General features: G+C 42.8%; 1 protein-coding gene across 1 annotated transcript; it reads left to right on the plus strand.

The window, feature by feature from the left end:
• Positions 1-66: 66 nt before the first annotated feature.
• On the plus strand, positions 67-27,700 carry e2f3 (E2F transcription factor 3). Its single transcript, XM_084311898.1, has 7 exons — positions 67-519; positions 1,651-1,768; positions 8,209-8,437; positions 11,160-11,379; positions 11,815-11,970; positions 14,267-14,438; positions 27,333-27,700. The coding sequence occupies exons 1-7, from the start codon at positions 181-183 to the stop codon at positions 27,650-27,652; spliced, it is 1,554 nt and encodes a 517-aa protein (XP_084168024.1). The 5' UTR covers positions 67-180; the 3' UTR covers positions 27,653-27,700.

Genomic DNA, 27,700 nt, shown 5'->3' on the forward strand with positions numbered 1-27,700 from the left:
ATTCGCAGCTTCCTGGAACCCATTTTTCGAGCCGCTCGGAGGGAAGCTCGCGGTCCAACAAAATCCAATGCATCTGCCCGTTTGACAGAGTCAACTGCAAATAATCACCACCGAAATGACTCACGAGACATTGTTATATTGACCAGTGGGATTATTTTGTACCGGGTCACGGTGGATTTTATGGAAAAAAGCTCAAGTTGCGGAGGGGGACAAAGGGTCCACTTGAGCCTGTATAATAAAATGAGAAGGGGGGTTGCCTCGGTCCCGGAGAAAGTCATCACTTCGGGGGTCGGGAGGAGCACCTCTAACGACAACAACGACACGTTTTTGTCGCTTTTGTCTTCAAACATCCAAACGTCCCCGACTCTGCCCTGTCCCAGTCGGACCGTGGATCATGCCGGGCTCCCTCCCGAACTGTCGGTGACCGACGGTAGTAGTGTGATGATGTATACAACCCCGGTGGGACCGTCAACAAACGGGACAGGTCAGGCAGCGGACTCGCCCGGGCGACCCACCCAGGTAAATGGATGTTTTAAAAAAAAACTGAAATTGCAAAAACCCAACTTCGCTGAATTTTTCTCTCCTAGGACTGATGCTAAAGTGATGTCCCCCCATCCGGGTAGCAAGTCAGTCACTAAACCCGGGCTAGCTCGGTGCTACTAGTTAGCCACACAGCTAACGTTACATTTGTATCGCTACGAGTCGGCTAAGATTGACAGCTAACTCCCTTGTAATGGTAAAGAAGCGACTAACTGGTGTTTTCATCTTTTTAAAACTCAAATATATTTAACCACAGATGGCCTTATAATAACTTGGACACTGGATCCATGTCAACGTTAGCTTGCTGAGGCTGCTTCTCTCCCTTGTTGACAGGCGCGCTGCTTGTTGAAAAGCTCGGTTGTTTTACTAATACGTTACATATCTATTTGGTCAACTAACTTGTTGTATATATAACAAACTTGTCTTGTCAAGACGTCTTATCTATATTACTACTACTGTCGATGCCCCGGCTAAGCATGTCGTCATTCTAGTAGCCATCATCAAACCCTACATGGGGCTAGCCGTTTAAAAAGTTGTCGGTAATGTTGAAACAACCTGAACAATTTAGGAAAGAAGCGGCAGTGTGTTTGGGATAGTGTTTACTGTTTAGTATACTGAAACTGACATCACTTCAGTGCATTTGTTGCCCAGAGCAGCTCACGTACAGCAAGGCCCCACATTCCGCTCGGCGGGGGGATGGTACGCTGCTCTGCTCCCATTAGATAAGTACACTGTCTTTGCCATCATCCCCCAGTTATTTAATCCTCAACACCAGCTATAGCCACAACAACACTGTTTAAAATGACATGTCAAACTCCATGTATTCCCCTCGTACTGCTTTATAATACCACCACCCAACGCCTCACTTATAAGTGTGCAAATGGTTGCTAACTAAACGTCAGGACGAGGGGAGATCCAGCCCAACATGGCTACCTTCCTTGTGATCCATTATAACATGTTGAACAACTACAACTATTTAGCTGTGTGCGGTTTTACCATCACATTTGTTTTAGCCAGGGATACTTTGCATAACTGTCTCATGTGCTTGTGTTATAGGTTGCTTTTTTAATCTTTCAACAACGCATAATCCCCCCCCCCCTTTTTCCCCAGGCAAAGAGGAGGCTGGAGCTGGAAGTGGGAGACCCTCTGCACCTCCAGGACGATGGCAGGACCTCCAAAAGGCCCGCTGAGTCTCAAGCGCTCAGGGCAGCGAAAAGCAGGGGTTTGGGTGGGTGATGACTTGTTTGTTTTTTAGGGCCACCTTCATTAGTAAGGTTACGTTTGCACGCCTCTGTTTTAGCTGCGCAAACAAACTATCGTCCGGGGATCATGCCACGAGGATCGCAATCGACGGATAATTCGGTCTTAAATATTGAGATTATGGGCATTTAAGATTCAATGCTTTCTATTCACAGATTGAGAGAACCGTTCGTTGGTGCAAAAGAGGAACGTGAGCCAACTCTCCGCGGAGTTGGTGTCATCGCTGCACGCTAACTAACCTAAAACATGTCGCCGTGGTGTGGAACTATTAACCCTTTCACTACCACACTACAGAAGGTTAACCTTTCACTACCACACTACAGACGGTTAACCTTCTGTAGTGTGGTAGTGAAAGGTTAACCTTCTCTAGTGAAAGGTTAACAGTCTGTAGGGTGGTAGTGAAAGGTTAACCGTCTAGTGTGGTAGTGAAAGGTTAACAGTCTGTAGCGTGGTAGTCAAAGGTTAACCTTCTGTAGTGAAAGGTTAACCTTCTGTAGGGTGGTAGTGAAAGGTTAACCGTCTGTAGGGTGGTAGTGAAAGGTTAACCGTCTGTAGGGTGGTAGTGAAAGGTTAACCGTCTGTAGGGTGGTAGTGAAAGGTTAACCTTCTGTAGTGTGGTAGTGAAAGGTTAACCGTCTAGTGTGTTAGTGAAAGGCTAACCTTCTGTAGTGGTAGTGAAAGGTTAACCTGTAGTGTGGTAGTGAAAGGTTAACCTTCTGTAGTGTGGTAGTGAAAGGTTAACCGTCTGTAGGGTGGTAGTCAAAGGTTAACCTTCTGTAGTGGTAGTGAAAGGTTAACCTGTAGTGTGATAGTGAAAGGTTAACCGTCTAGTGTGGTAGTGAAAGGTTAACCTTCTGTAGTGGTAGTGAAAGGTTAACCTTCTCTAGTGTGATAGTGAAAGGTTAACCTTCTCTAGTGTGATAGTGAAAGGTTAACCTACTGTAGTGTAATGAAAGGTTAACCTTCTATAGTGTGGTAGAGAAAGGTTAACCTTCTGTAGTGTTGTAGTGAAAGGTTAACCTTCTGTAGTCTGGTAGTGAAAGGTTAACCTTCTGTAGTGTGATAGTGAAAGGTTAACCGTCTAGTGTGGTAGTGAAAGGTTAACCGTCTAGTGTGGTAGTGAAAGGTTAATCTTCTGTAGTGTGGTAGTGAAAGGTTAACCTTCTGTAGTGTGGTAGTGAAAGGTTAACCTTCTGTAGTGTGGTAGTGAATGGGTTAACCTTCTGTAGTGTGGTATAGAAAGGTTAAACCTTCTGTAGTGAAAGGTTAACCTTCTGTAGTGTGGTATAGAAAGGTTAAACCTTCTGTAGTGAAAGGTTAACCTTCTGTAGGGTGGTATAGAAAGGTTAAACATTCTGTAGTGTGGTAGTGAAACGTTAACCCTCTAGTGTGGTAGAGAGGTTAACCTTCTGTAGTGTGGTAGTGAAAGGGTTAAAGCAGGTTTTAAATGGGGAAGTGAATTCTGCAGATGGGCGACTTTCTACCAGAGTGGGGTCTAAAAGATTTGTGTGGGCCAAATTCACCGGAATGGCCGGTGACCAGAGTGAGGCTGTGTGCAACGCTCCGCTGTTGTGTAGAACGTGCAAAAGCGGTTAGATTCACAGATGCTTCGTGTTTCCACGAGGACTCTCTGCCTGCGTCGAGAGATACCTCAAATCTCCCCAAACTAAGCCTCTTCCGCACATTGACTCTGGACAATGCCCAGGGAACGGGGCATGCAATTCTCCACGGCGGACATGTTCTTGCGTTATGGTAATACTGTGCTTGGTTTGGGCCCAGGGCTGGTGCCGAGGTAGAGCGAGGCCATTGGCGCAGAAAGGGGAAAGTTGGCTACCTCTTCCGCCTTTTTACAGACGATCATCATTTTAAATATTTCACTGGCATGTAAACTCGACGTCTTGCAAACGAGGGCAACTTAAAAAAAAATCTTGTGAAAAAGGTTTGAAATTAAATGAGGGTCAATGCGTACAGAGTGAAATGAGCGACCAACGGTGTTCCGTACCGTACCAAAAAGACGAGTTTTACGCCGTGAGACAATTTGTTTACGATCAATCCGAAACGTTTCTATTGTAACTCTTTTGGATGACTAGCAGTGTTTCATCACTGCGGGGCAAACTGGGGGGCAAACTGGCCAGCACGTCCTCTTCAATCAGATTTATTTATAGAGCACATTTAAACATGAAGCATGTCAACCAAAGTGCTGTACAGAGGGTAGATATACATCTAGACAACATATAGACAACAATCACATCTCAGTTATACAGGAGGAGACGCAAGCAAACGGGGCATGAGTAAATGAGTAAATCGGGAAATGCTAATGAGTAGAAGTGGGTTTGAGGCTGCGGTTACATGAAAGGAAAAACATGAACGTTTCATTTCACTTTTCAGAACGTTATGTATTGGCAGGCAAGTTAGACGTCGTTTGTCTCCTGTATGCGCGGGAGGTATTTCTGTGTGCGCCTCGGTCTGGAGTGTGTGAAAAGCACAGCAGAGCCCCGCTCCGCTTCAGACAGATCGAGAGAGCACAGCGCGTGTGTGAGCATGTGTGTGCCCCTCGGTCGGGAGTGTGTGTTAAAGCACAGCAGAGCCCCGCGCCGCTTCTCAGACAGATAGAGAGCACAGCTGTAAAGTCCATATCTCTCCGGAGCATCGCAAAGCGCGCCTTGCAGACGTCCGAACGAACACTCAATCACCATGCGTCGGTGTCTACTGCGCATGGGCGTTGGGCGTGACCGGCTCCGTATCTGGCTCGCGCAGTTTACATGGCAGTGTTGCAGGGGAGTTTTGAAAATGAAAAACCCCTTTTGAGCGTTGCCGCTAGGAAAACGAAATTGCCTGCCAAAACGGCGTTGCCTTTTAACTTGGACATGCAAACGAAATTATTCGAAAATGAAACGTAAGTGTAACCATGGCCTGAGTCTAGACTTGAAGGCATCTGTTGAGGGGGCAAGCCTAATGGAGGTGGGGATGCTGATCCACAGTTCAGGGGCTGTGACAGCAAAGGAACAGCCCCCCCCCTGAGCTTAAGGTTAGACATCCGGAGCCGCTGACCTAAGGAACCTGGTGTTAAAGTTTTTAAATATATATAATTTTTAAATATAAAGTTTGCCAATAGGGATTTATCCGTAGTAGTCGTAATAGTAGGGGCGGCTACGTGGCGTAGTGGGCAAGGCGCTCGCCACGAAATGCTGGAGACTCTGGGCTCGTCAGTTCGAGCCCAGCGCTCCACATTTGCTTTCAGTTTAGCTGGTCGTCCGTACTAATACACATTGGCCGTATTAGGGGGTGGGAAACTGATGGGTGGGGATCGGGCGTTGTGGACAGCGACTCCTACAGGTCGGTTGGTGCGCCTGCACAGTAGAATCAGGAAGTGTCTCTGGGGTAATGTGAGCCTCCCACGCGTTACTCCTCGCCACTGAGAGATCGAGCTGCGCAGGTGAAAAGATGTGACTGCTGTTACCTCAAGTACCGGAGGGGACTTGTGCTATGTATGACTTAGTCCACATTGCAGCCGGCTTGTGGGAGGCAAGAAACAGCGTCCGTGACAGGGGAGGGTTGAATTGGATGATATGAAATTGGGATGGGAGAAAATATAGAAAATAGAAAAAGTGGATAAAAAAAAGTAGTCGTAATAGTAATCCAGTATATTCTTTTATTTTCTAAAAAATAAACCAGTTCAACACGGGTAACTACTTTTGCTTAATTTCTTTGATGGCTCAAATGTATGCTCTAGTCCAGCCGTTCCATGTATTTGTTAAATTCCACCACCAGCACACCTGATTCAACTAATAAAGGGCTAGTTAAGGCCCCGTTTAGACGGAAACGCTAGCAGGTGAATCTGCAAAAATATTTTTTCGGATGTTCCTTTCGTTTATACGGAAACAGCGTTTTTACGGGGTGAAACCGTAAAAAGTGAGACCACCTTCCAGGGTGGAATTCCTAGAAACGCTAAACCTTTGCGCTCTCATCTAAACTGTCAAACCGCATAAAACGATGACGAAAGGGTTCTCAAGGCTCTCGTCGCGTGTACTGCTTACATCACAGGCATGCGCCAGTAGCCTAGAAGCGTAAATAAAGCATGTCTGATTCTATCCATGGCGATCACCTGAAGGCTACATTGGCAGTACTTTTAAATACACAAGAATCTGTCCCGCGGCGTGACTGGACCCACTGTCTGTGAGTGACTCTGCTTTGGTCCAATCACATTCCCCACCCACAGTCTGAGAATCAGAGGCAGAGTAGGGCGGGTCTTCACAGCACGTCATGTGACATATGCGCCAATCGTGTGACAGCGGGGCTCCGTTGTCTCGAGTTGTTACAGCCTCGTCTGCACGGAGAATTCCATCCCAAAACGCTCGTCTAAACGCAAAATTAAAAGTGAAACCGTAAGACTACTTTTGCGGTTTCTGTTCAGACTCTCTCCGTCTAAACGTACTCCTAAGTTGAATCAGGTGTGCTGGTGGTGGAATTTAACAAATACATTGAACGGCTGGGGTGCCTCGAGGAGAGGATTGGGAAGCACTGCTCTAGTCGATTTTGTGTTTTGAGCACAAAGTTCATCATAGATCTAGCCTCTTTATTTTGCTTGCCCTCAGACCCCCCCTAGAGAGGCAGAGGTTCACCCACCACAGTCTCACAAAATCCTGTGGGAAACACTGAGGGGGATTGGAGGTCTAGGAGGAGGGCTGACCATTAAGGGCTTTAAAAACGAACAGGAGAACCTTAAATGTATTCTGTAGCGTACTGGAAGCCAATGAAGGGAGGCAAGAACAGGGGTGATGTGGTCTCTTATGGCTTCTGGTCAACAGTCTGGCAGCGGCGTTTTGTACTAGCTGTAGGCACGACAGCGAAGATTTAATATTTCAAAATCCTTCCGTTACACTATAAAGTCTTAACTGGATAGTTGATGATGATAAACACACAAAGTGCGTGTGTGTGCTCCATCTCTGGTCTTTGGAAAGACCAGATGAGGTCAGAAGAGTTTGATGGTATTTACTGAGGATGGCCAGATAATGCGCATATTTAAACTTAAACAATTATAATTAGGGTGCACGATATTGATTTTTTGATACCGATAACTTTCTGCTCCTCAAGGCCGATAACGATAACCGATATTTATTGTATTATAATTTTTTTTTAAATGTCTATTCCTGTTGTTTTGACCTAACCAGATTTATCATGACATGAGCGTTACTACTATGAACAAAACAAAGCCAAGACAACAGTTTTGACTGATAAAGTGACCATATTTATTTTTCCAAATAAATATAATTTGAATCAGAAAATTCACAATCCGTCAAAAACGTATAATACATCCAACCTAACAAGTCACCTGCAACATCACCACCGCTACGATGGTGTGTTAAAAGCCTACGACTGATTGAAAACTTTAACAGATTGCAGAATGGGTACAGTACAGCTCAAAACATACAATTGTTAAGGGGATGCAGACCAGAGAAAGACTTTTGTCTTGTTTACATCAGGGTCCCCCATTTTCAATTCATCATATCGACTGTGAAGCTGCTGTGAATCCAAAGCCAGCTACAAAGGAACCCGTGGCGTTTGTACCTATTGACGAGGCGTTTGCTAAATTAATGAAGTTTGACAGAAATGACTCAAGGGCTCAAGCCGCTAGCTTTTAAGCAGTGCTTGGTGGTGCAAATTAACCTGGCTACTACGGAGCAATAAGCTTTAGCTGCTTGCGCGTCGTCGTAGGCTTTTAACTCCTCGTGGAACTTCTGCATTACATTTGTTACAAATAGCAAGCAAACCTTTTTTCCTCTGAAACTATTGCCACACTACTCTGACGCCATCTTTGTTTACATCCGCGCTGCATCTGAAACTTACGTGGCTACGTCACAGCCAAGAAAGGGAGCGCTGGATTTGTGTAAAACGCCCTCTTCCTAAACCACACGCTATCAGTCGTACCACTGTACTGGCAAAACGGGAGGAGCCTACAGTAAAAACAAACGCCCTTCTTCCCAATTCACCCACATCGAATCTTTTTTACCAAAAAATATATTATATTATCGGAGCTATCAATAACGTTATCGGGTTTATCGGGATGATGTCATAATTGCTGATATCGGCCCGATAATTATTGTGCATCCCTAATTATAATGCATAATAAATGTATACATGATCATGCAACATATAAAAAAAAATGTGTAGGAACGGTTTGGGAGAGGGAGGTAGGGAGGGGTTTTAGGTTGTGTGTTGTTGACATTGAGAAGTTTAGACTTTAGTTTTACAACTGAAATAAAAATTGTTATTAGGGAGTACAGTACCGAAAAGGTACCGTCTGGTACCGGTATTGATTCCCAGATACCAGTATCTGTTCAAATGTGAACGGTACCCAACCCTAACGATGACCCCCTCTTGTCTGGGATCGCCATTCTTCTTCCATAGCTCAACCCAAGTCCAAGTTGTCGCCAGACAAGGCGCGCAGCGACACGTCCCTGGGCCTGATGACCAGGAAGTTCCTGCAGCTGCTGGCCCGGTCCATCGACGGAGTGGTGGACCTCAATGTGGTGGCGAGGGAGCTCAACGTCCAGAAGAGACGCCTCTATGACATCACCAATGTCCTGGAGGGCGTCCGCCTCATCAAGAAGAAATCGAAGAACAACATCCAGTGGATGTAAGTAGGGATGTCTCCGTTCTATGAGGGTAGCGGTGGGAGTATTCTGCTGAGCATTCTGATTGAGCTAATTGGATAGGATTTAATTTTTTTACATTTATTTATGACTTAGGCAATAGCCTTTGCATCTTGGAACCGTTGACGTATGCTTGACACCAGAACATTTTCCTTACTGTTTTTTTTAATATAAGGATAAATATTCGAAAACTATTTTTCAAAGGGGCATACAATTCTAAATACATTTAAACTTACCGTAATTTTGTCTGATTGTGTCCATAGATCCCAATTACAATACAGAACTTTGAGGTTGTTTTCTAAACTAGTTTTTATGCATTTTACTTAGTCTTGGAACTCCATTTCCCTAGTACCTACACACTAGGGCTGCACGATTTTGGGAAATAATCTAATTGCGATTGCGAATACTTTTGCGATTATAATTATTAAAAAAAAAATAAGCAGCCCCACAAAGGTTTATTGTAAAATGCGGCTTGCATCTGGCCTACGCGGTGGGTCTTTTCGGGACACCGAGCCTGAAAATGTTTATTTTTACCTGGGAATCGATACCGGTACCCAACAGTACCTTTTTTTCTGTACTTTACTCTCCCTCTCTGAAGTCTAAACTTCACAACACACAATCTAAAACCCCTTACCTCCCTCTCCCAAACCGATCTTGTATCTCAATGGGACTTCCTCGTTAAAAATTTAATTAAAAAAGTAAAAAAAATATTTGATAATTGCATCATTCCAAATCGCGATTTCGATTAAAAATCGATTAATCGTGCAGCTCTACTACACACACACCAAACTTTCCACATTTCTTCCCATCCAAATCAAATCACATTTATTTGTAAGGCCTGACAACACGTTAATGTCCCCATGGGCCGGACACGTCAAGAAGAAACATAACAATAAGTCAAGAACAAAACAAGAACACCATAAGGTCCAACAAATTTAAAATAAATGCAAATTAATGCAAGCACTCCCAGACATACCCCACGTGAAGGTAAGGAAAAACTCACTAAAACCTAACAATAGGGAAAAATGCACCACAGGCAGTGTGGAGGAGAGAAACCTTAGAAGGGCCATTCAAGGGGGGGATCTCCCTTCTTAGATGTCAGTGATAGTAGTGTTGCAGACGGACAGTTGGTAAGCATGCACTCATGTGTGTAGTGAAACACAGATGAGTGCATGCAATAGCAACTGAACATTTTGAAAAATTAAAGAGAGCTGATGGCGAATCTATTTGAGGCACAGGGGCGGCGCAAAGAGGGTCGCGTCCTCCATCCATATTATGCTTCTTATTATAGAAGGGTTTGTTGATACATAGCTGGGTTTATAGTACATTTTATACCAAAACTAGGCAAAACATCCTTTTTTTATGACTGTAGACAAGTCTTTTTTTATGACCGTAGACATTATTTCCTGATGTATGGGCTGATAAGAGGACATAGCAAAAATTCCCTCTATAATAAGTTTAGTTATGAATGTATCAACAAAATGAAACTAAGTTTTTGAACTGGCATTATCCATGTTGGTGATGCAAGTCTTGGCGATACATGCAAATGTTTGCATATTTAATGGAGAAGTGCCTCATTTGCATATATAAACATACAATTCAGAACTTGTAATATATTTTTCTTAGTTTATATGTGCATAACAAACTGGCAAAGTTTCATAGTGATATCTATTCAAATATTTGTTTTCCCTATTAGGGGGTGCTGTCTCGCCCTAATGCCACAAAGGCAGAATTTGTAATGAAGTTATTCAAAGAACTGACGGCCCCAATTGCAAGTAGATGGACATAGACTTGCGTATCCATATTTCTCTCCACTCTATGTTGGCACTGCGCCAGACGTCATTCTTCTGCTATAGGGGGAAAATACGCTCTGGCTTGTTTGTATTTCTTTTGAACCAATCGGAGTGTCGCCAAGCCAAGGATGCAGCGATGGTGCCCTTGCAATAGTGTCGCAGATAGCGGAAGGGGGGGGGGGGGTTCCGACTGAAAGTTGGCCAATGGCATGCTTATTGCCCATAGTCTCATGGCGCTGGTCCCAACTAGGGTGGACATGACCACAGTAATGACCACCACAGAGGTCGCTTGCCTGTGTTAATGGTTTTCCAACTACAGTTGATCGCCTTTTATAACTCAGTCAGTGTATGCATTTCACCAGTCGAGTCAGAGTGCAGGGTCAACCATTTGCGATGCCCCCTGGAGTATGTTGGACTACAGTGTCTTTTACCTTTGACCAGACGGAAACATGGGTTGGATCCTGCAACGTTCTGGATACAGGACGGCCTCTAGCCACCAGGCCGCCCTCCAGCTCCAATGTGGTGACGAGCAGAGCTGATTATTAGTAGGGCTGGATGTCGCCTTCCATTCAGATTAGATATATTTCAATATCTGTGGTTATGGATATTTCTGTTACAATACCAATTTTGCTTTGGTGTGAAAGAAAAATGCTGTAATTGTACAAGGTACCCTCTGCACTTGTGCATTATTAAGAATATTAATATTTACACTAAGAATGGACTACAACAAAGCAGTTAAATGGAATGTACTAAGTTTACTTTTGTGATCATGTAAAGATCGTTCTGGAATTTTATGAATTAATACAGATTATGCTCATTCAAATGAGCATTTAGAATTTTCTAACTCAGCCCTACTGATTAGTATGATCTATTATTTAGTTACCTACCTGACTTATTGGATGTTTGTGTTTAGGGGCCGTCGATTGAACGTGGAGGCTGACGGACCTCTGGACCAGGAGGTGGAGAAGCTCTGTGACGAGGAGAGGAGACTGGATGAAATGATACTGAGCTGCAGACGCCAAGTTATTCAGATGTCTGAGGACATAAGCACTAATAAATATCCTTTATTTTTTTTTTTAAATGTGAGCTGCCGCTATGAAGATGGTGTAACGGGACGCGAAGCAATGATGACTGTACTGCTTTCTAGGGATGGGAATTTCAAATTATTTTGTGAGGAAGCAACAGTTGTGATTGGAGGATCAAGACAAGAGCGCAGGCTTGAGATAGGTCAGTTGACTAACGGACGTGCCTAAAATGGAGAGGGGATGGTTATTTTATTTTGTAGGTCAAAAACATGCCTGGTCTGTGCAACTGATGATGGCATAGCTTTTGCCTTGGTATGTTAAACATTTTGTAGAATATGTGAATTGCAGATTCACTATTATATAAACAAGCTATGGAAATGTAGTGTTTTGCTCTGGCAACTTTAGGCGCAGATAAAACCTTAGATTGGCTAATTCAGTATTTCTATTGTCTATGTGTACATCAACCACTGATTAAATGACTAGTCGTTTCCGACTAGGACTTCTGTTGTCTACGTGTGCATCATCCACTGATTAATCGTCTAGTCGTTCACATCCCTGCTGCTTTCCTTAACCTGTGGTTCAACATTTGCCTATTTGACGTACGAGGACGTGAAGAAGATGCCTAGTCTAAAGGAGCAGACGGTGATTGTGATCAGAGCCCCCGCCGAGACCAAGATGGAAGTGCCGCACCCTGACGAGGTAGGGAACCTCGCGTCGCAACACATCAGACATCGTCATCCATTCAGTAACTTGTGTTACAAGTCCCGGCTGGAGGCCGGGTAAATAATATTCATTAAATAAAGGGGAATGGAATCCATAAATAAACGAGGAATAACAAAACGAGACAAACAAAAACCAGATGAGGGATAAACGACATAACAAACGACTCCTCCAATCAACTCGATAAGGAGAAACTGAACAAGGCAAAGCGATACAGAAGCAACCGTGTCACAAGACCAACCAACCTCCTGTGGTAAGCAGAACAACAAATAAAAGGATGAACCAACCAGTTCACACACAACCAAATGATAATGACCAAAGGCCCCGAATGGCTGACGTTCAGGAGACTGTACAGGAAGGGGCGGGTGCTACCTGAGAAGGGGAAATGAAAATGTCTACCATAGGTGAATATAGCACCATCAACTATAATATGAATGAGATAACCTACCTATACTAATCAAATTTCTTACATGGTATGACCGTAGGAATGTTGCAAAAAAATTAACAGGATATAATAATAATTAACTTGCCTATGTAATAGACATGCATCTTTTTTTTTTACAGTCTACCATCCTCTGAAGCTGCCTACAAAATAAGCAATACGGCTGTGCGCTGCTTTGGCCATTATTTTCCTATGTAGAGGGAGCAGTGGAGTCCACCTCAGCAGTAGCATTGACTCACTCCTCAAAATTGCTGGGGCACTGCACTCAAAAGTTTTAAATGCGTTTACCAGGACAGCGATTGCAGCCGTCATTTTAAATTTCTAACCGATTGACATTCCAGCTTTAGCCTAATTAACTCTTGACTTAAAGGGGCCCGTATATAGAGGTGGAGAAGAAACTAGTTTCCCAGTTTATAACCACATGAAGGTGAAACTCTTGGTCGAAAAAGTATTCCATGGCAAATGGTACTTAAAGGAACACGCCAACATTATGGTAAATGCGCCTGCCGTCTTCTCCAGAGTCGGGACAAGAAGATGGATACCAATTTCCTCTATTGTGCGTTCAGTAGAAAGCTATCTATCTGCATGCTAGCCTAGCTTAAATTAATGGAATCGGATACGGACCAGCTAGCCGAGCTGTTGGCCAAGAACGCCTCTCCCGGAGTCTTACAGCCCAGACATCAGCCGCGCACGAAGGCGGGCGACCAGCGTGTCACTTTCGCTCCCATGTTACGGACGTAGCTGTGCGACTTGCGGGTTGGAAGCGATTGTTTTCGCTTTGGTCGGATTCAGAGGCGTGCGCCACGTGCATTTTCACAGAAATACACTCAATATCTGCATTATTACCACACACATATAGATGTTGTTCAACCAGCTAATGTGTATCTTTCCCAATACAAATAAACCATATTACTATACTTTTTCAGGAGTACAGTCACTGTGTCACACTGATCATCATTCTAAAATGAATTCTAACATTCTAATTAATTATATAATAACTGGTTATACATGCAAAATGGACAATAGAATACTGGAACTGGAAATCTTTAAAAAAAATCTTCAAACAGGGACTGACTTCGCAATAGACTAGGCATTTACAGCTGTTCCAATGTAAATGTGCCTTCCTCCGTGCGCTTCCGCCCGCTCTAAAATTCGACTCGGTGTGCCCGGCCACGCCCGTCTGACGTTAGGCTCTTGTTCCGTATCTACTTCAATACATTTTTCGAAGCTAGGCTAGCTTGCAGCAGAATAGCTTTCTGCACAGAGGAAATTGGAGAAGACGGTAAAGCACATTTCCCATAATTCCCGTGTTCCTTTTTAACCCTTTCTCTTCCCCTTTAGAACTTTGATTGCAGCATTTTATTTTCTATGGTTATTTTCTTCAAGTTTCTTTATTACCGGCGGCTAAGTGGCGCAGTGGGCAATGCGCTCGCCACTAACGCGACTCCTACACGTCGGTTGGTGCGCCTGCGCAGCACAATCGGGAAGCGACGGGGGCGGCGTGTCCCTCCCACGCAGACCCTCGCCGCTGAGAGATCGCGCTGTGCAGGTGAAAAGATGCGACGGCTGCCTCCTCGAGTACCGGAGGGGACACGTGACTTTGTGTCTTGTATGCGTCTCTTGACTTTGCGTCTCTCCGCATTGTCCTTTCCAGAGCCAACAAGGGTGAATGAATAAAGATAAATTTTGTATGAATAAAGCACATTATTTTTAGAACATCCAAAAGAGTTGCTGAATCGTTCTCCCTCGACGGTTTCTTCCAGTTCCTGCACCTTGTTTGTTGAAGGACGAAGTTGCGACAGATCCTTTTGTTTCTCTCGTCCTTCTTCCCAGAGCCTCCAGGTCTACCTGAGCAGCACCCAGGGGCCCATCGAGGTGTTCCTCTGCTCCGACGACCACGTCCCCTCCTCGGGCGGCCTGACCAACGGCAACCACCGCTCTTTATCCACCAACGGAAAGGGTTCCATCTCTTCCTCCTCCACCTTCGTCAAGGTGGAGTCCCAAGGTGAGCCTTGTTCCTGATCAGCCGCCACCCCCCCCCCCCCCAATCCCAGACCACGTTCTCGTGCGATTGTGGGCACTTGAGCTTTTCAAGTTCAAGTTTCTTTAATAGTTGTCATACAGAAGTAGAGAATACTTTTATACAAAATGCTTCTTACTGTTACGCTCCAGAGACTGTTAGACAAGATAAGTATGAAATAAAATAGTATAGTATGTAAAATAGAAGTAAAAATAGAGGTCACAGTGTTCAGTATAGACATATGTACAATGTTCGATGCAGAATAGAAGTAACTGAGTTACCATACAATATACTATGCAATGTACTAATATACAATACTATATAGTGCAGAAATGGGATGAGGTACAATTTAGGTACAATTTACAGTAAGGTGTACGAGTTGTAGTGCAAATCCTTTACCAATAAATATAAAGTGTAAAGTGTGTTTAGGTGTTCTAAAGTGTGTAAAGTGGGTGCTGCAGTGAGTTGTTTGTTTAAAGTGAGTGTGTGCGTGTGGATGTGTGTGCTGTGTGCATTTGATGGTTGTTGCATAGTGTTTATTGTTCGTTGAGCAGCCTGATGGCCTGGGGATAGAAGCTTCTTCTGAGTCTTTCTGTGCTCGCCTTAAGACTCCGGTATCGCTTGCCTGACCGCAGCAGTTCAAAGAGGCAGTTGTTCGGGTGGCTGGAGTCCTTGATGATTCTCTTAGCCTTCCCCCTGCACCGCTTGTTGTAAATGTTCTGGAGGGTGGGAAGCCCCCCTCCAATTGTGCGTTCGGCTGAACGTGTCACTCTTTGTAGTCTGCTACGGTCTTGTGCAGTGCTATTCCCAAACCAGGAGGTGATGTTGCCAGTCAGGATGCTCTCGATTGTACATGAGTAGAAGTTCCTAAGTATCTTCTGACTGACTTGGAACTTCCTTAGGCGCCTGAGGAAGTAGAGGCGTTGTCGTGCCTTCTTCACAACACTGTCAATGTGTGTGGTCCATGTTAAGTCCTCTGATATGTGGGCTCTGAGGTACTTGAAACTGTTCACTCTCTCAACCGGTGCCCCGTCGATGTTGAGGGGGCTGTAGTCCTTGACCCCCGACCTCCTGAAGTCCACAATCATCTCTTTTGTTTTGCTGACGTTCAGGGAGAGGCAGTTCTCCTGACACCACTGTGACAGATTCTCTACCTCTTCCAGGTAGGCCCTCTCGTCGTTGGCAGAGATCAGGCCCACCACTACTGTGTAATCAGCAAATTTGATGATTGTGTTGTTGTTCCGCTGTGCCACGCAGTCATGTGTGTACAGGGAGTAGAGGAGGGGGCTCAGAACACAGCCCTGGGGGGCCCCTATGTTGAGCGTGATGGATGAGGAGGTGCAGTTGCCTGCTCTTACCACCTGGGGTCTGCCCGTCAGGAAGTCCAAGACCCACTGGCAGAGGTCATAGTTCAAGCCCAGGTCCCTGAGCTTGGCTATGAGTTTGGAGGGGACTATGGTATTGAATGCTGAGCTGTAGTCAATGAACAGCATTCTCACATAGTTCCCCTGCCTCTTGTCCAGGTGTGATGCTGCTGTGTGCAGCACATGGGCTATGGCATCCTCCGTGGATCTGTTAGGGCGGTATGCAAATTGCAGGGGGTCCAGGTTGATGGGGAGGGAGGAACAGATGTAGCCCTTCACTAGCTTCTCAAAGCACTTCATGGCTATGGAGGTGAGGGCTACAGGGCGGTAGTCGTTGAGGCAAGCGGGCGTAGATTTTTTGGGTACAGGGATGATGGTGGACTTCTTCAGACAGGTGGGGATGACAGCCTGTTCTAAGGACAGGTTGAAGATGTCAGTGAATACCCGGGCCAGTTGGTCGGCACAGACTTTTAGGACGCGGCCGGGGATGCCGTCCGGTCCTGCTGCCTTCCTGATATTAACTTTTTTCTGTTCAGGTTTAATCAAAATATAGAATCGGTGGTCGCCTGGTTTACATGGTGCAGGATCTTGATCACCCAAATATCAATTTACTGTAAACATTTAGTAGTTGCCCTATATCAATTTACTGTAAACATTTAGTAGTTACCCTATATCAATTTACTTAAAAGATTTTGTAGTTATCCTATATCAATTTACTGTAAACGTTTAGTAGTTATCCTATATCAATTTACTGTAGACATTTAGTAGTTACCCTATATCAATTTACTGTAAACATTTAGTAGTTATCCTATATCAATTTACTTAAATTATTTAGTAGTTACCCTATATCAATTTACTGTAGACATTTAGTAGTTATCCTATATCAATTTACTTAAAATATTTAGTAGTTATCCTATATCAATTTACTGTAGACATTTAGTAGTTATCCTATATCAATTTACTGTAGACATTTAGTAGTTATCCTATATCAATTTACTGTAGACATTTAGTAGTTATCCTATATTATACAACGGCATGCAAATTTCTCGATTCTGATTGGCCATTCACACGTCTTTATTGGCAACAATCCACGCTGCTGGCCCAGGACCCGCCCACAACCGACCCACATCACATCACTCCGCCGGATCACAAGAAGGTGGCCAATAATCTTTACAAATGGATATGTTAATGGCGACTAAACGACTAAATATCAAGCGATTCTGTCAAGGGGAATGTGTTAGCCCTTTAAACAATGTTGGATGATGTAATTGATGGGTCTTGAGTCTATCTAGAACAAAAGAAAAATCGCGGATTGTTTGATTGATTAATTGATAGATTTAAATTTCTACTTCCTCCCCACTGACTGCACTGCAGCGTTCACTCTCACTGTCCGACGCTGGCGTACCCACAAACACACACACACACATACACACACACACACACACATACACACACACACACACACACACACACACACTGTGACACACACACACACACACGCACACACACACACACACACACACACACTCCTGTCTGCAACAGCGGGGGAGTCAGACTGAGAGAGAAGCAGCGCTGTTTTAAGTGAGCATGGTCTATTGAATTGATTGATTGGTTGATTGCTAATTTTATTATTGTACCCCTGGTTTCCAACTGGTTAAGTTTAGGCTAAAAGAAATAAATAAAAAAATAGGGCGAAGAAAACGTTTTTTTCCTATAGGGCAAAGAAAACGTTTTAATTTGTTTTACCTACTTTATATTCTGCATCTGGTAATAAAATTTTCAATCAATCATTCCAATAATACACAGTTGGATGTGTTAGTTGGTTGGATGCACTTCAAGCTGCTTCCACATGAGGCAACTTCTCTCAATCATTCCAATAATACACAGTTGGATGTGTTAGTTTGGTTGGATGCACTTCAAGCTGCTTCCACATGGAGTTGTGGGAACTACTTTTTCTGGCGGATGGTTTTTTCAATAAATCTTCGATTAATGTGTGTTTATTGTATAGAAATAAGGTTGGATGAATCTGGCAGTTGTATAAAAGCTTTACACCACGTGCAGTCGTGATTTGTGACCAATAAACCATGCCTAGGGGGGTCTAACGACCCTCGGCTGCGCCTCGGGCCTAACAACCACCCCTAGGCATGGTTTATTGGTCACAAACCACTCCTGCGTGTGATGTAATGCTTAATCAATTTACTGTAGACATTTAGTAGTTATCCTATATCAATTTACTGTAAACATTTAGGAGTTACCCTATATCAATTTACTGTAAACATTTAGGAGTTATCCTATATCAATTTACTGTAAACATTTAGGAGTTATCCTATATAAACTGCTCCATAGCCTGCCTGGAAAGTTTTTTAGTACCAAATTTAGATTTATCTATTAAGCAAGTAATATTGGTGAAATTTTCTCAATCTGTTTCGCCAAACCGTAAATCGTTTCAATGTCTCATTCCGGCCTTGTGACAACATTTTATGGCCTCAGAGTTGGAGCCCATTTCATTGTCTATGGAGCAGCCCCAGATTTCTGCACACCAGTTAACAGGATTATGTCTTGATTTCTAGGTTTAGGGAGAGGGGCGTGTGGGTGTCTGGGTGTGTGTGGGTGTTCACAAATAGTAAATGAAGTATAAAAAAAAAAAACACGTCAATAATATTAATGGGTGGTGTTCCCCCTTTTAACCCTTTCACTGCAACAATACAGAAGCTTAACTCGTTCACTGCCATACGACAAAGGGTTAAAACCGTCTAGTGTGGTAGTGAAAACCCTTCTGTAGTGTGGTAGTGGAAGGGTTAATACAATATTGAACTTGAGAAATGAAGGCATGTTTCTCCTCGCTGTAACTTAATTGTGTATCTTCACACGTCCGCACCTTTTAAGGAGGACCTTTTATTTATTGTTTGTGCACATTTATGTCCCAGAGTAAACTCGGGAGACTGACAGTGGAGGGAGGCTTCCTGCTTTAGTCACGAGATCTGTAGGTTTTATACATATTTTATTGCAATGTTGCATTTTACCTTTTTTATTTTACTTTTAGCAATATGCTGATGTTTATGTAAATACTATGTGCTGCTGAGACCAAGGACCACAATGGAAATAAGTGACTTCTTTGTGCCATCTTTGGATCATTTTAAGATGCTTGTATTTGAATGTCAAATAAACTAAACTGAATACAAAATCAGAAAAGCAAATCTACACGTCAAATACATGCAGAAACGGGCGGCTGAGTGGCGCAGTGGGCAAGGCGCTCGGCACTAACGCAGGAGACGCTGGTATCGAGCCCAGCTCTCGCCGTTGCTACCGGCTTGGCCGGCCGTCATACTAACACAATTGGGCCAGTGTTAGGGGTGGGAAAGCCGGTGGGTGGGGATCGGACGTTGTGGACAGCTACTCCTACAGGTCGGTTGGGTGACGCCTGTACAGCAGAGTATCGGGGGCAGCGTGAGCCTCCCACGCGTTACTCCTCGCCACTGAGAGATCGTGCTGTTCAGGTGAAAAGATGCGACAGGCTGCCTCCTCGTGTACCGGAGGGGACACGTGATGCAAGGCTTGGTCCTCACTGCAGCCGACCAGTGGGAGGCATAGTCTAGCAACGTTCGAGACGGGGGAGGAGAGAATTGGAAATACGAAATTGGGATGGGAGAAAAATAGAAAATGGGAGAAAAAGTTGACAAAAAAATAAAATACATGCAGGAACAATTCATAAAAACCCTCCTTGTTGGTGGCTTTACAGTTGACACAATATAAGAAACACCTGTCTATTTAATATAATATAATTATAATATAAAGCATCCATTTTACTCCTCGCCTACTAGCTAACTCTTTTCCTGCACTATACTGCCCTGTCAAGGCTAACCGCAGTAACTTCCAAACAGTGAAACTGAGAAAAATGGCTTTAAAGTTTTTTGACTTGCCATCCAAAATGTGTTATAGGTAGATGGATGATAGTACCCAGATTTAACATCTATTAATGAAGTAATCTTTAGGCATACAAAAATATGATGTAATGACTTCCGGTTTAGCTGCAATATGTAGCGCACGCAATTGGTTACAGCTCCGCTCCCGTTATCGTTAATTTCGTTTAAAAACCTTATTTGGACAATACCAAAAGAGATTAGACCACATCGTATGTATTGATAAGACCCTCTACTAACTATATCAAAAAGACAACATGGATAAGGATAAGAGAAAGGGTGGAAGGAAACAAGACACAGCAATTCTAACGGCGCCGATTGAAACACGCTCAAGGAAAATGACAGGCGACGCTGTGGCAGATCCGTTGGGGACAAGCCCCGACGCGGGGAATATAGAGGAGAATACACAGGGACCAAGGACAACTGGCCCCGAGATGGAGACAATAGATGACAACATAACAGGAACATCAGAAAAAAGTACCGTGAAGGAAAAAGCAGGCGATTTTGAGAAGATAATAGCAAAAACATCCATCGGATCCCTCACTGCTCCAATAACATCAACTGACACAAGCAGTTCAGTTGCACAGCCCGACTTCAACTCTCTGACTATCCTGATAAAAGAACAGATGGTCGCTTTCAAAGCACACGTAGAAGAACAGATGGTCGCTTCCAAAGCACACGTTGAACACATCGATACTAAATTCGAAGAGGTTATGAGAGCGGTCGCTTTGCAGTCCGTGCGAATCACGACAGTGGAGATTTCGGTGACAGAAAACACAAAAGCAGTCAAAGCGAACGAAGGTGGCTTGACAGAGATGGGAGAAGAGATGGAAAGAGCTAAAGAGGAATATCGGAGGGAAATAAAATTGCTTAAAAACGAAGCGATGGAGAGGCAACTAGAAACCCAACGTTACCACAGGCGGAATAACATCCGCATTGTGGGGCTTGATGAAGCAGTGAACTGCGAAGACATCAACTTTCCAAAAGAGTTATCAACGATTTTGGAAAACACCGATCCAAACAAAGTGCCAGAAGTGGAACAAGTTTACAGAATCGGTTCCCAGGGGCAAAGTATCAACGGGCCGAGAGTCATCATTGTCACTCTGCGGAAAACTACAACAAGGGATGACATCATCAAATATGCTCGCAACCAACGTGGGAAGCTGAAGTATGGTGATAAACCAATATTTATCTACGAAGATTTGAGCAGAGAGGCCATCATCCGACGTCAACCATACAAAGATGTGATGCAAAAGCTGTACAAAGCCGGCTACAAGCCAAGGCTAGCATATCCGGCGCTGTTATCATTCTTGGGCAATAACGGCCGCAGGTCAGGTCCATATACACCTTTTGAAGCTGAGGATTTCCTGAATCAAAATGTAGCAAATAACCCAAAGCATGACGAAAATGCCGGAATCAGTTAAGCCTCTCTCTAAATATATACCAGTGTTGGAATGACTTTATTGTGTTCATCAATGAGGTCATTCCACCAGTGTTGGAATGACATTGTTGTGTTCATCAAAGTAGCAAACGATATGCAAGTCGTCTATAACAAAGTGTACTGTGTATAATACGATTCATAATACATTATAATTTCAGTCTCTGGTCTCTGAGGGGACAAATAAATATCAAGGCAAAAAGATCTATCTGGAATATTCTGGGTTTATCGCTCAAATGCCCTGGGTCTCTTAGATCATTCTGGAATGTAAAATAGTCTAGGCACTAGTATATTCTACAACCTTCTAGAATATAAGGCACCATGACAACGAAGCATACAACTCTAACAATAACATTCGGTGTGCATACACATAGCAGATAATAAATTAAATGAAGTGCAACCAGTCCTTAATAATACTTTAAAATTAACCACACATAAACGTATGAGCACAGCAAGGTTATTCTAACAATTTAAGTAATCACTCCATTAAAGGCACATTGAAGCGCTAAAAGGCGCTGCTTTTCTATCTTATCTAATCAGTTAAATCGGTTCTAGTGGCTTCTCCACGTTGATAATTATTTATCTCTTATTCCTTATCTATATCTTTCCATTGATTTTTATTTTATTAAATTTTTTCTTCTCATTACTCTATATTTTTTAAATATATTTTAACTTACATTGTTCTTTTCCAATGTTCTTCACATTAAGGTGTCAATATTACTCTATATTTTTTAAATATATTTTAACTTACATTATTCTTTTCCAATGTTCTTCACATTAAGGTGTCAATATTGCTCTACAATCTTTTCCTTTTTTTTCCCCCCACACGTTGGTGGAGGGTTCAAAGGAATATGTCGATAAAGGTTTATTCTCTTTTTTTTATTTTATTTTTTATTTTTATCTTTAGGTTATTTATCACAATACTTCATTACAGTAAGGGAAGGTGCAAGACCAAAAGCGACATTCTATTGCAATAGAATGGAAATGTTAGATCCTATGGCAATGAGCATAGGAAAATTAGGATTACAATGCTCAGTTTGGGCAATCCGGTGGACCATGGGAGAAAGTCAATCGCGGAGGATGTGTTCTTGGAACACAGGCATGTTCGACTTTCTGGGTGAGGGGAAAATAGCGGATTTTTATTTGTATATATATATATGTTTTTAAGCTCAGCTCTCAACGGGACCTCATTAATTGGATGTGCATCTATTGTAGCTTCATACTCCAGAAACATTACCAAAAACTACACGAAAACATGCATAGACTATGGCTAGTTTGAATATAATGGTATGGAACACCGGTGGGATAAACAAACAACACAAGCGCAAAAGCGTGCTTACACTGATGAAAAAAGAACATGTGGACGTGGCTCTATTAAGCGAAACGCACATTTTAGAGGGAGACATAAATACGTTAGCGGATAACATATACCATAATATTAGTCACTCTTCTTTTGCTACGAGAACTAGAGGGGTAGCCATAGTCGTCAGACGCAAATTAAATATCGAATTGAAAGGGGTATGGTCGGATGCTGAGGGGCGCATAACTATAGCTAGGATTATACACAATAACAGGAAAATTGCATTGGCAGCGGTATATGCCCCGAATTTGTACGAAGTGGGTTTCTTCACTTCACTAACAGGAGAAATGTTAAACCATCCCGAGTACTCATATATAATAGGTGCGGATTTTAATGCCATTTGGAACCCAAGGATGGACAAAACTTACCTTTCCTTCTCCAGCGAACAAAAGAATTCATCTAAAGCATTAAAAGATTGGTCGAAATCAACAGGAGTAACTGATTTATGGCGTTCACTTAACCCCATGACCCGCAAGTACTCCTGTCGTTCGGCGAGACACAACACACTATCCAGAATTGATTACGTCTTTGCATCCCCGAGAATATTTGATAAATATGAAGTGGAAATGACACCCAATGCGCTATCAGATCACTGCTACTTAATCCTGAAAGCAACATTTGGTACACTATCTACCCGGGCCCCAAGATGGCGTTTTAATTCGATGCTGCTTAACAACAAGGAATTCATTACACAAATTAAAGAAGCTCTCACAGTATTCCTACAAGATAATGCTAACTCTGTGCAAGATCCCAGAATATTATGGATGTCGGTAAAGAATATGATCAAGGATTTCTCGGATAGATTTACCTCCATATTGCGCAAAAATCAAAACACAAAACTGTCTGAAATGGAAACGCTTTACTCAACGCTTTTTAATTCTTTAAAATACAACAACTCTACTAGACTAGATAACCAAGTTAACATTCTAAAGACAGAGATCAAAGCAATGTACAGACAAAAATCGGAATTGCAAATACGCAGCACTAGACAACAGCAGTACTTCCAAGGTTCTAAACCTAGTCACCTATTAGCCATGCGACTAAGAATTAATGCAAAATTTGCAGATATAACTGCCATTAGGAAACAACAAGCTCTAGTAACAGAACCCAAAATAATAAACGATACATTCAAAGAATTTTACTCCGATTTATATAACTCAGAAACGACCTTTGATCAAGACAAATTAGACACATATCTTAATCAAATTACTCTCCCTAAACTTACGGATGAAGACGCTAAACAGTTAGAAGTACCGATCACATTAGAAGAACTCAAGAAGGCCATATCCGGAATGAAAAACGGCAAAGCTCCGGGAATTGACGGTATCCCATCAGAAATGTACATTTCTTGCTGGGACATATTTGGACCCTTATTACTAAATATGATCTTATACTCAGTCAAAGAGGGAAGCTTCATTGAACACCAAAATACCGCACTCATTTCAGTTCTTCACAAAAAAGACAAAGACCCCACTGAGTGCGGTAGTTACCGTCCTTTAAGCCTCCTCGGAACCGATGTCAAACTGTACTCTAAGATATTAGCCATCAGATTGCAAAAGCATATGACGTCTTTAGTTCATCCGGACCAAACAGGCTTCATAAAAGGTCGCCTGATCAATGATAACATAAGGCGAATACTGCACGTACTAGATACAGACAAAGAGGACATCACACCTAAGGCGATACTATCCCTGGATGCTATGAAAGCATTTGACAGGTTGGAATGGTCGTTTCTATGGGCAGTATTGGAAAGGATGGGGTTAGGAAAAGGTTTCATTGATATGATTAAAGTACTATACAAGGACCCATCGGCCAGGATTACAACAGGCACATTCATCTCCGATATCTTTCCGGTATCACGCTCAGCCAGACAAGGTTGCCCTCTTAGTCCCGGACTATTCGATCTATCATTAGAACCTTTAGCACAATTTATAAGACAATCCCAACACATAGAACCAATAGTAATCAAGGGCACACATCATAAAATTAGTTTATATGCGGACAACGTAATATTGTTCATGCAAAACCCCAACAACACATTGCCGCTTATACTCAAGTTGATAGAGAACTTTGGTGATTTATCGGGATTTAAAATAAATTGGCCTAAGTCGGCTTTTCTTCCTCTTAACACCAGTGCAAAAAAAGAGACAACCCTCCCAGGTGCGATACCCATGGTCAAACATTTCAGATGCTTGGGTGTGGAAATATTTCCCACCATAAGACAAACGGTGAAGCACAATTACACAAAAATACAGAACAAAATCAAGGACGACCTGGACAGGTGGGCAAAACTTAAAAACTCAGTACAGGCAAGGGTATCAATAGTTAAGATGGATGTATTACCAAGAATCAATTTCTTCAGCTCAATGCTTCCGTTACCTCCTCCAGAGGGCTACTGGAAAAGATTACAAACCTCCACATACAAATTTATTTGGAATAACAAACCACCTCGCATAAAAAGATCCACCGCACAGAGAAATAAAGCAGACGGTGCATGGCAGTCCCAGATTTTTTACAATATTTTAATGCCTTCACATTAAGACCATTGAAGAAGATATGGTTTGACCCCGAGGCTTTGGTATCTTGGAGAAAATTAGAAGAAAACATAGTAGCCCCACAGAGATTGAAAGACATAGCATACACTAAACTTTCAATCAAGCATTGTGAGCGAGAATTTGGCCCAATAATAACCCATGCAATCAGGACATGGCGGGAAACACAAAGGAAATTTCCTAACCCTCAAGTATGGCATAATCACACTCCCATATTCAATAACAATGCTCTCTTAATGGGAAAACGACCTATAAGATTCCCTATATGGGAAGAAAGAGGCATACACTCATTAGGGGATATTTTTAATAACAAGGGCCTCTGTAGTTATGTCGAAATTTGCATAAAGTTTAACCTCACCGAGTCCACATGGCTTTTTTACATACAGTTACGACTTTGTATGAGATCTCACGGTGTTCCATTACACATACCAATTGAACACCACAGATACCACAAATTTTTCTATGAAAGAGATACATTGGGAGGTTTTGTATCGGGTTTTTATTATCAATTACTAACGTCCTCGTATGAAACCCTTCAACTAGACAATGTCTGGAGGAGGGATATACCAGACCTGGAAAATGACTTTGATTGGCAAGGAGCCTGGGCAAATGTCCGACTTACATCAAGGAACCCGGATCATCAACAAATCAATCTGAACTATATTCACAGGACATACTTGACTCCTATAAGGCTGTGCAAAATGGGGCTTATACAAGACTCCAAATGCTCCCAATGTACAAATGGGGACGAAGGAACATTTATGCACATGTATTGGGACTGCCCACCAGTTAAGGCATTCTGGAAAGATGTGTCCCAACAATTATCAATACTCGTATTTTGGAATATACCTGTACACCCCGCGGTATTGCTATTGAATGATGTTTTTGAGTTTGCAGTGAATCCACAACTAAAAAGATTGGTTTTATCGGGTATCACAGTAGCTAAAAAACTGATCGCATCACGTTGGTTTCAACCGGAAAAAATGTGCCGGAAAGTGTGGTTTCTTACATATCTCGATGTGATATATCAAGAAATATCTACAGCAAGAATTCTGGGGCTCAATGAATCCAAAATGTCAATGTGGTTAGAAGTGGTGGAGAGAATAAAAGCTAGCCTATAATGGTGGTGTCTGGTTAGGAGTGAGGGATAATGGAGGTACTATCCAAGAGGGGGTCCGGGAGGGGGGGGTTTGAGCTGGAGCATATGTGTGTAGGGTTTTAGAAAATAGGTATTAGGGGTATATTATATACTAACATTTATATAATTGTAACTTCGCTGGATATACACTGTATACGGTTAAAATGTTATTATTGACTATTTTTGTTTTATCCTGTTTCTGTACTTGCATATATTTTAACCACCTTTACTGAAAGTTTCATTATACATTGTGTGTTGAGTACTGACTTTTAATAAGTTTTGTTTTGCAATAATAAAAAAAATTAAAAAAAAAAAAGGGAAAAATATGATGTAATTAGTTTAATTAACCCCAAAAAAGCAGATACTGCACTCTGCTGCACGATTTCCTTAAATAATAATTTTTTAAGAGTTTTATTTGTCACGGCATACAAGTGTACAATGAAATGCGGGCAAAGTGCAGTAACTTCAAATACAATGTTGTTTTCCCTCCAGCTTTCATAACTTAACCTAGCCATTTTATTTGGATCATCATTCCAATATATTCAGGTGTTAAATTTCATTTTCAAAATGGCTAGGTTAAGTTATGAAAGCTGGAGGGAAAACAACATTGTATTTGAAGTTACTGCACTTTGCCTGTACATTACCTGTATAATTATTTAAGGAAATCGTGCAGCAGAGTGCAGTATCTGCTTTTTTTGGGGTTAATTAAAAATAATTAGGTCATATTTTTGTATGCCTAAAGATTACTTCATACATGTTAAATCTGGGTACTATCTATCTACCTATAACACATTTTGGATGGCAAGTCAAAAAACTTTAAAGCCATTTTTCTTAGTTTCACTGTTTGGAAGTTACTGCGGTCTGCCTGGGTTTTGAATGTGATTTTGTAGTTACTGCAGTTTTTAAAACCCCATATCTCCAAAACTGAGCGACATTAACATCTGAAACTTGGTCACAAGATAAAACATTTATTGACAAGTTCAATTTCACTATTTTGACTTTTTTCGAGTTACTGCGGTTAGCCTTGACAGGCCAGTATACTAACCCTGGTGTTCCCTCGCTCTTATTTCCCTGTTCTATCACATGTGGAACGCCCCCCTCCTCAAGACGAAGCCGACCGCTCCACCACATGCAGAAGCGGCATCATCAGCAACGGCACCTCCAGCTCCCTCTACAGACTCCCAGAGTCCTCCTCCTTCTCCCCCCGCCTCCCGCCCGGCTCTCTCGCTCCCGTCCCGCGTCCCGAAGACCAGCAGACGTTTGTCACCCTCGCCCCCTCCTCCCTCGCCCCCTCCCCCCTGAACCTCTCCCTGGAGGGGGAAGACTACATCCTGAGCCTAGGCGAGGACGAGGGCATCACAGACCTCTTCTCCACCGTCGACTTGGACTGTCTGAACTGCCTGCCCTTGGAACTCCCTCTCATCTGAATGTCTCTCTCACACACACACTCTGCAGGAAACTATTTGTGGCCAGCG

Source organism: Notolepis coatsorum (assembly GCF_963971535.1).
Source record: "Notolepis coatsorum genome assembly, chromosome: 4".
In the NCBI taxonomy this organism is placed as follows: domain Eukaryota; kingdom Metazoa; phylum Chordata; class Actinopteri; order Aulopiformes; family Paralepididae; genus Notolepis; species Notolepis coatsorum.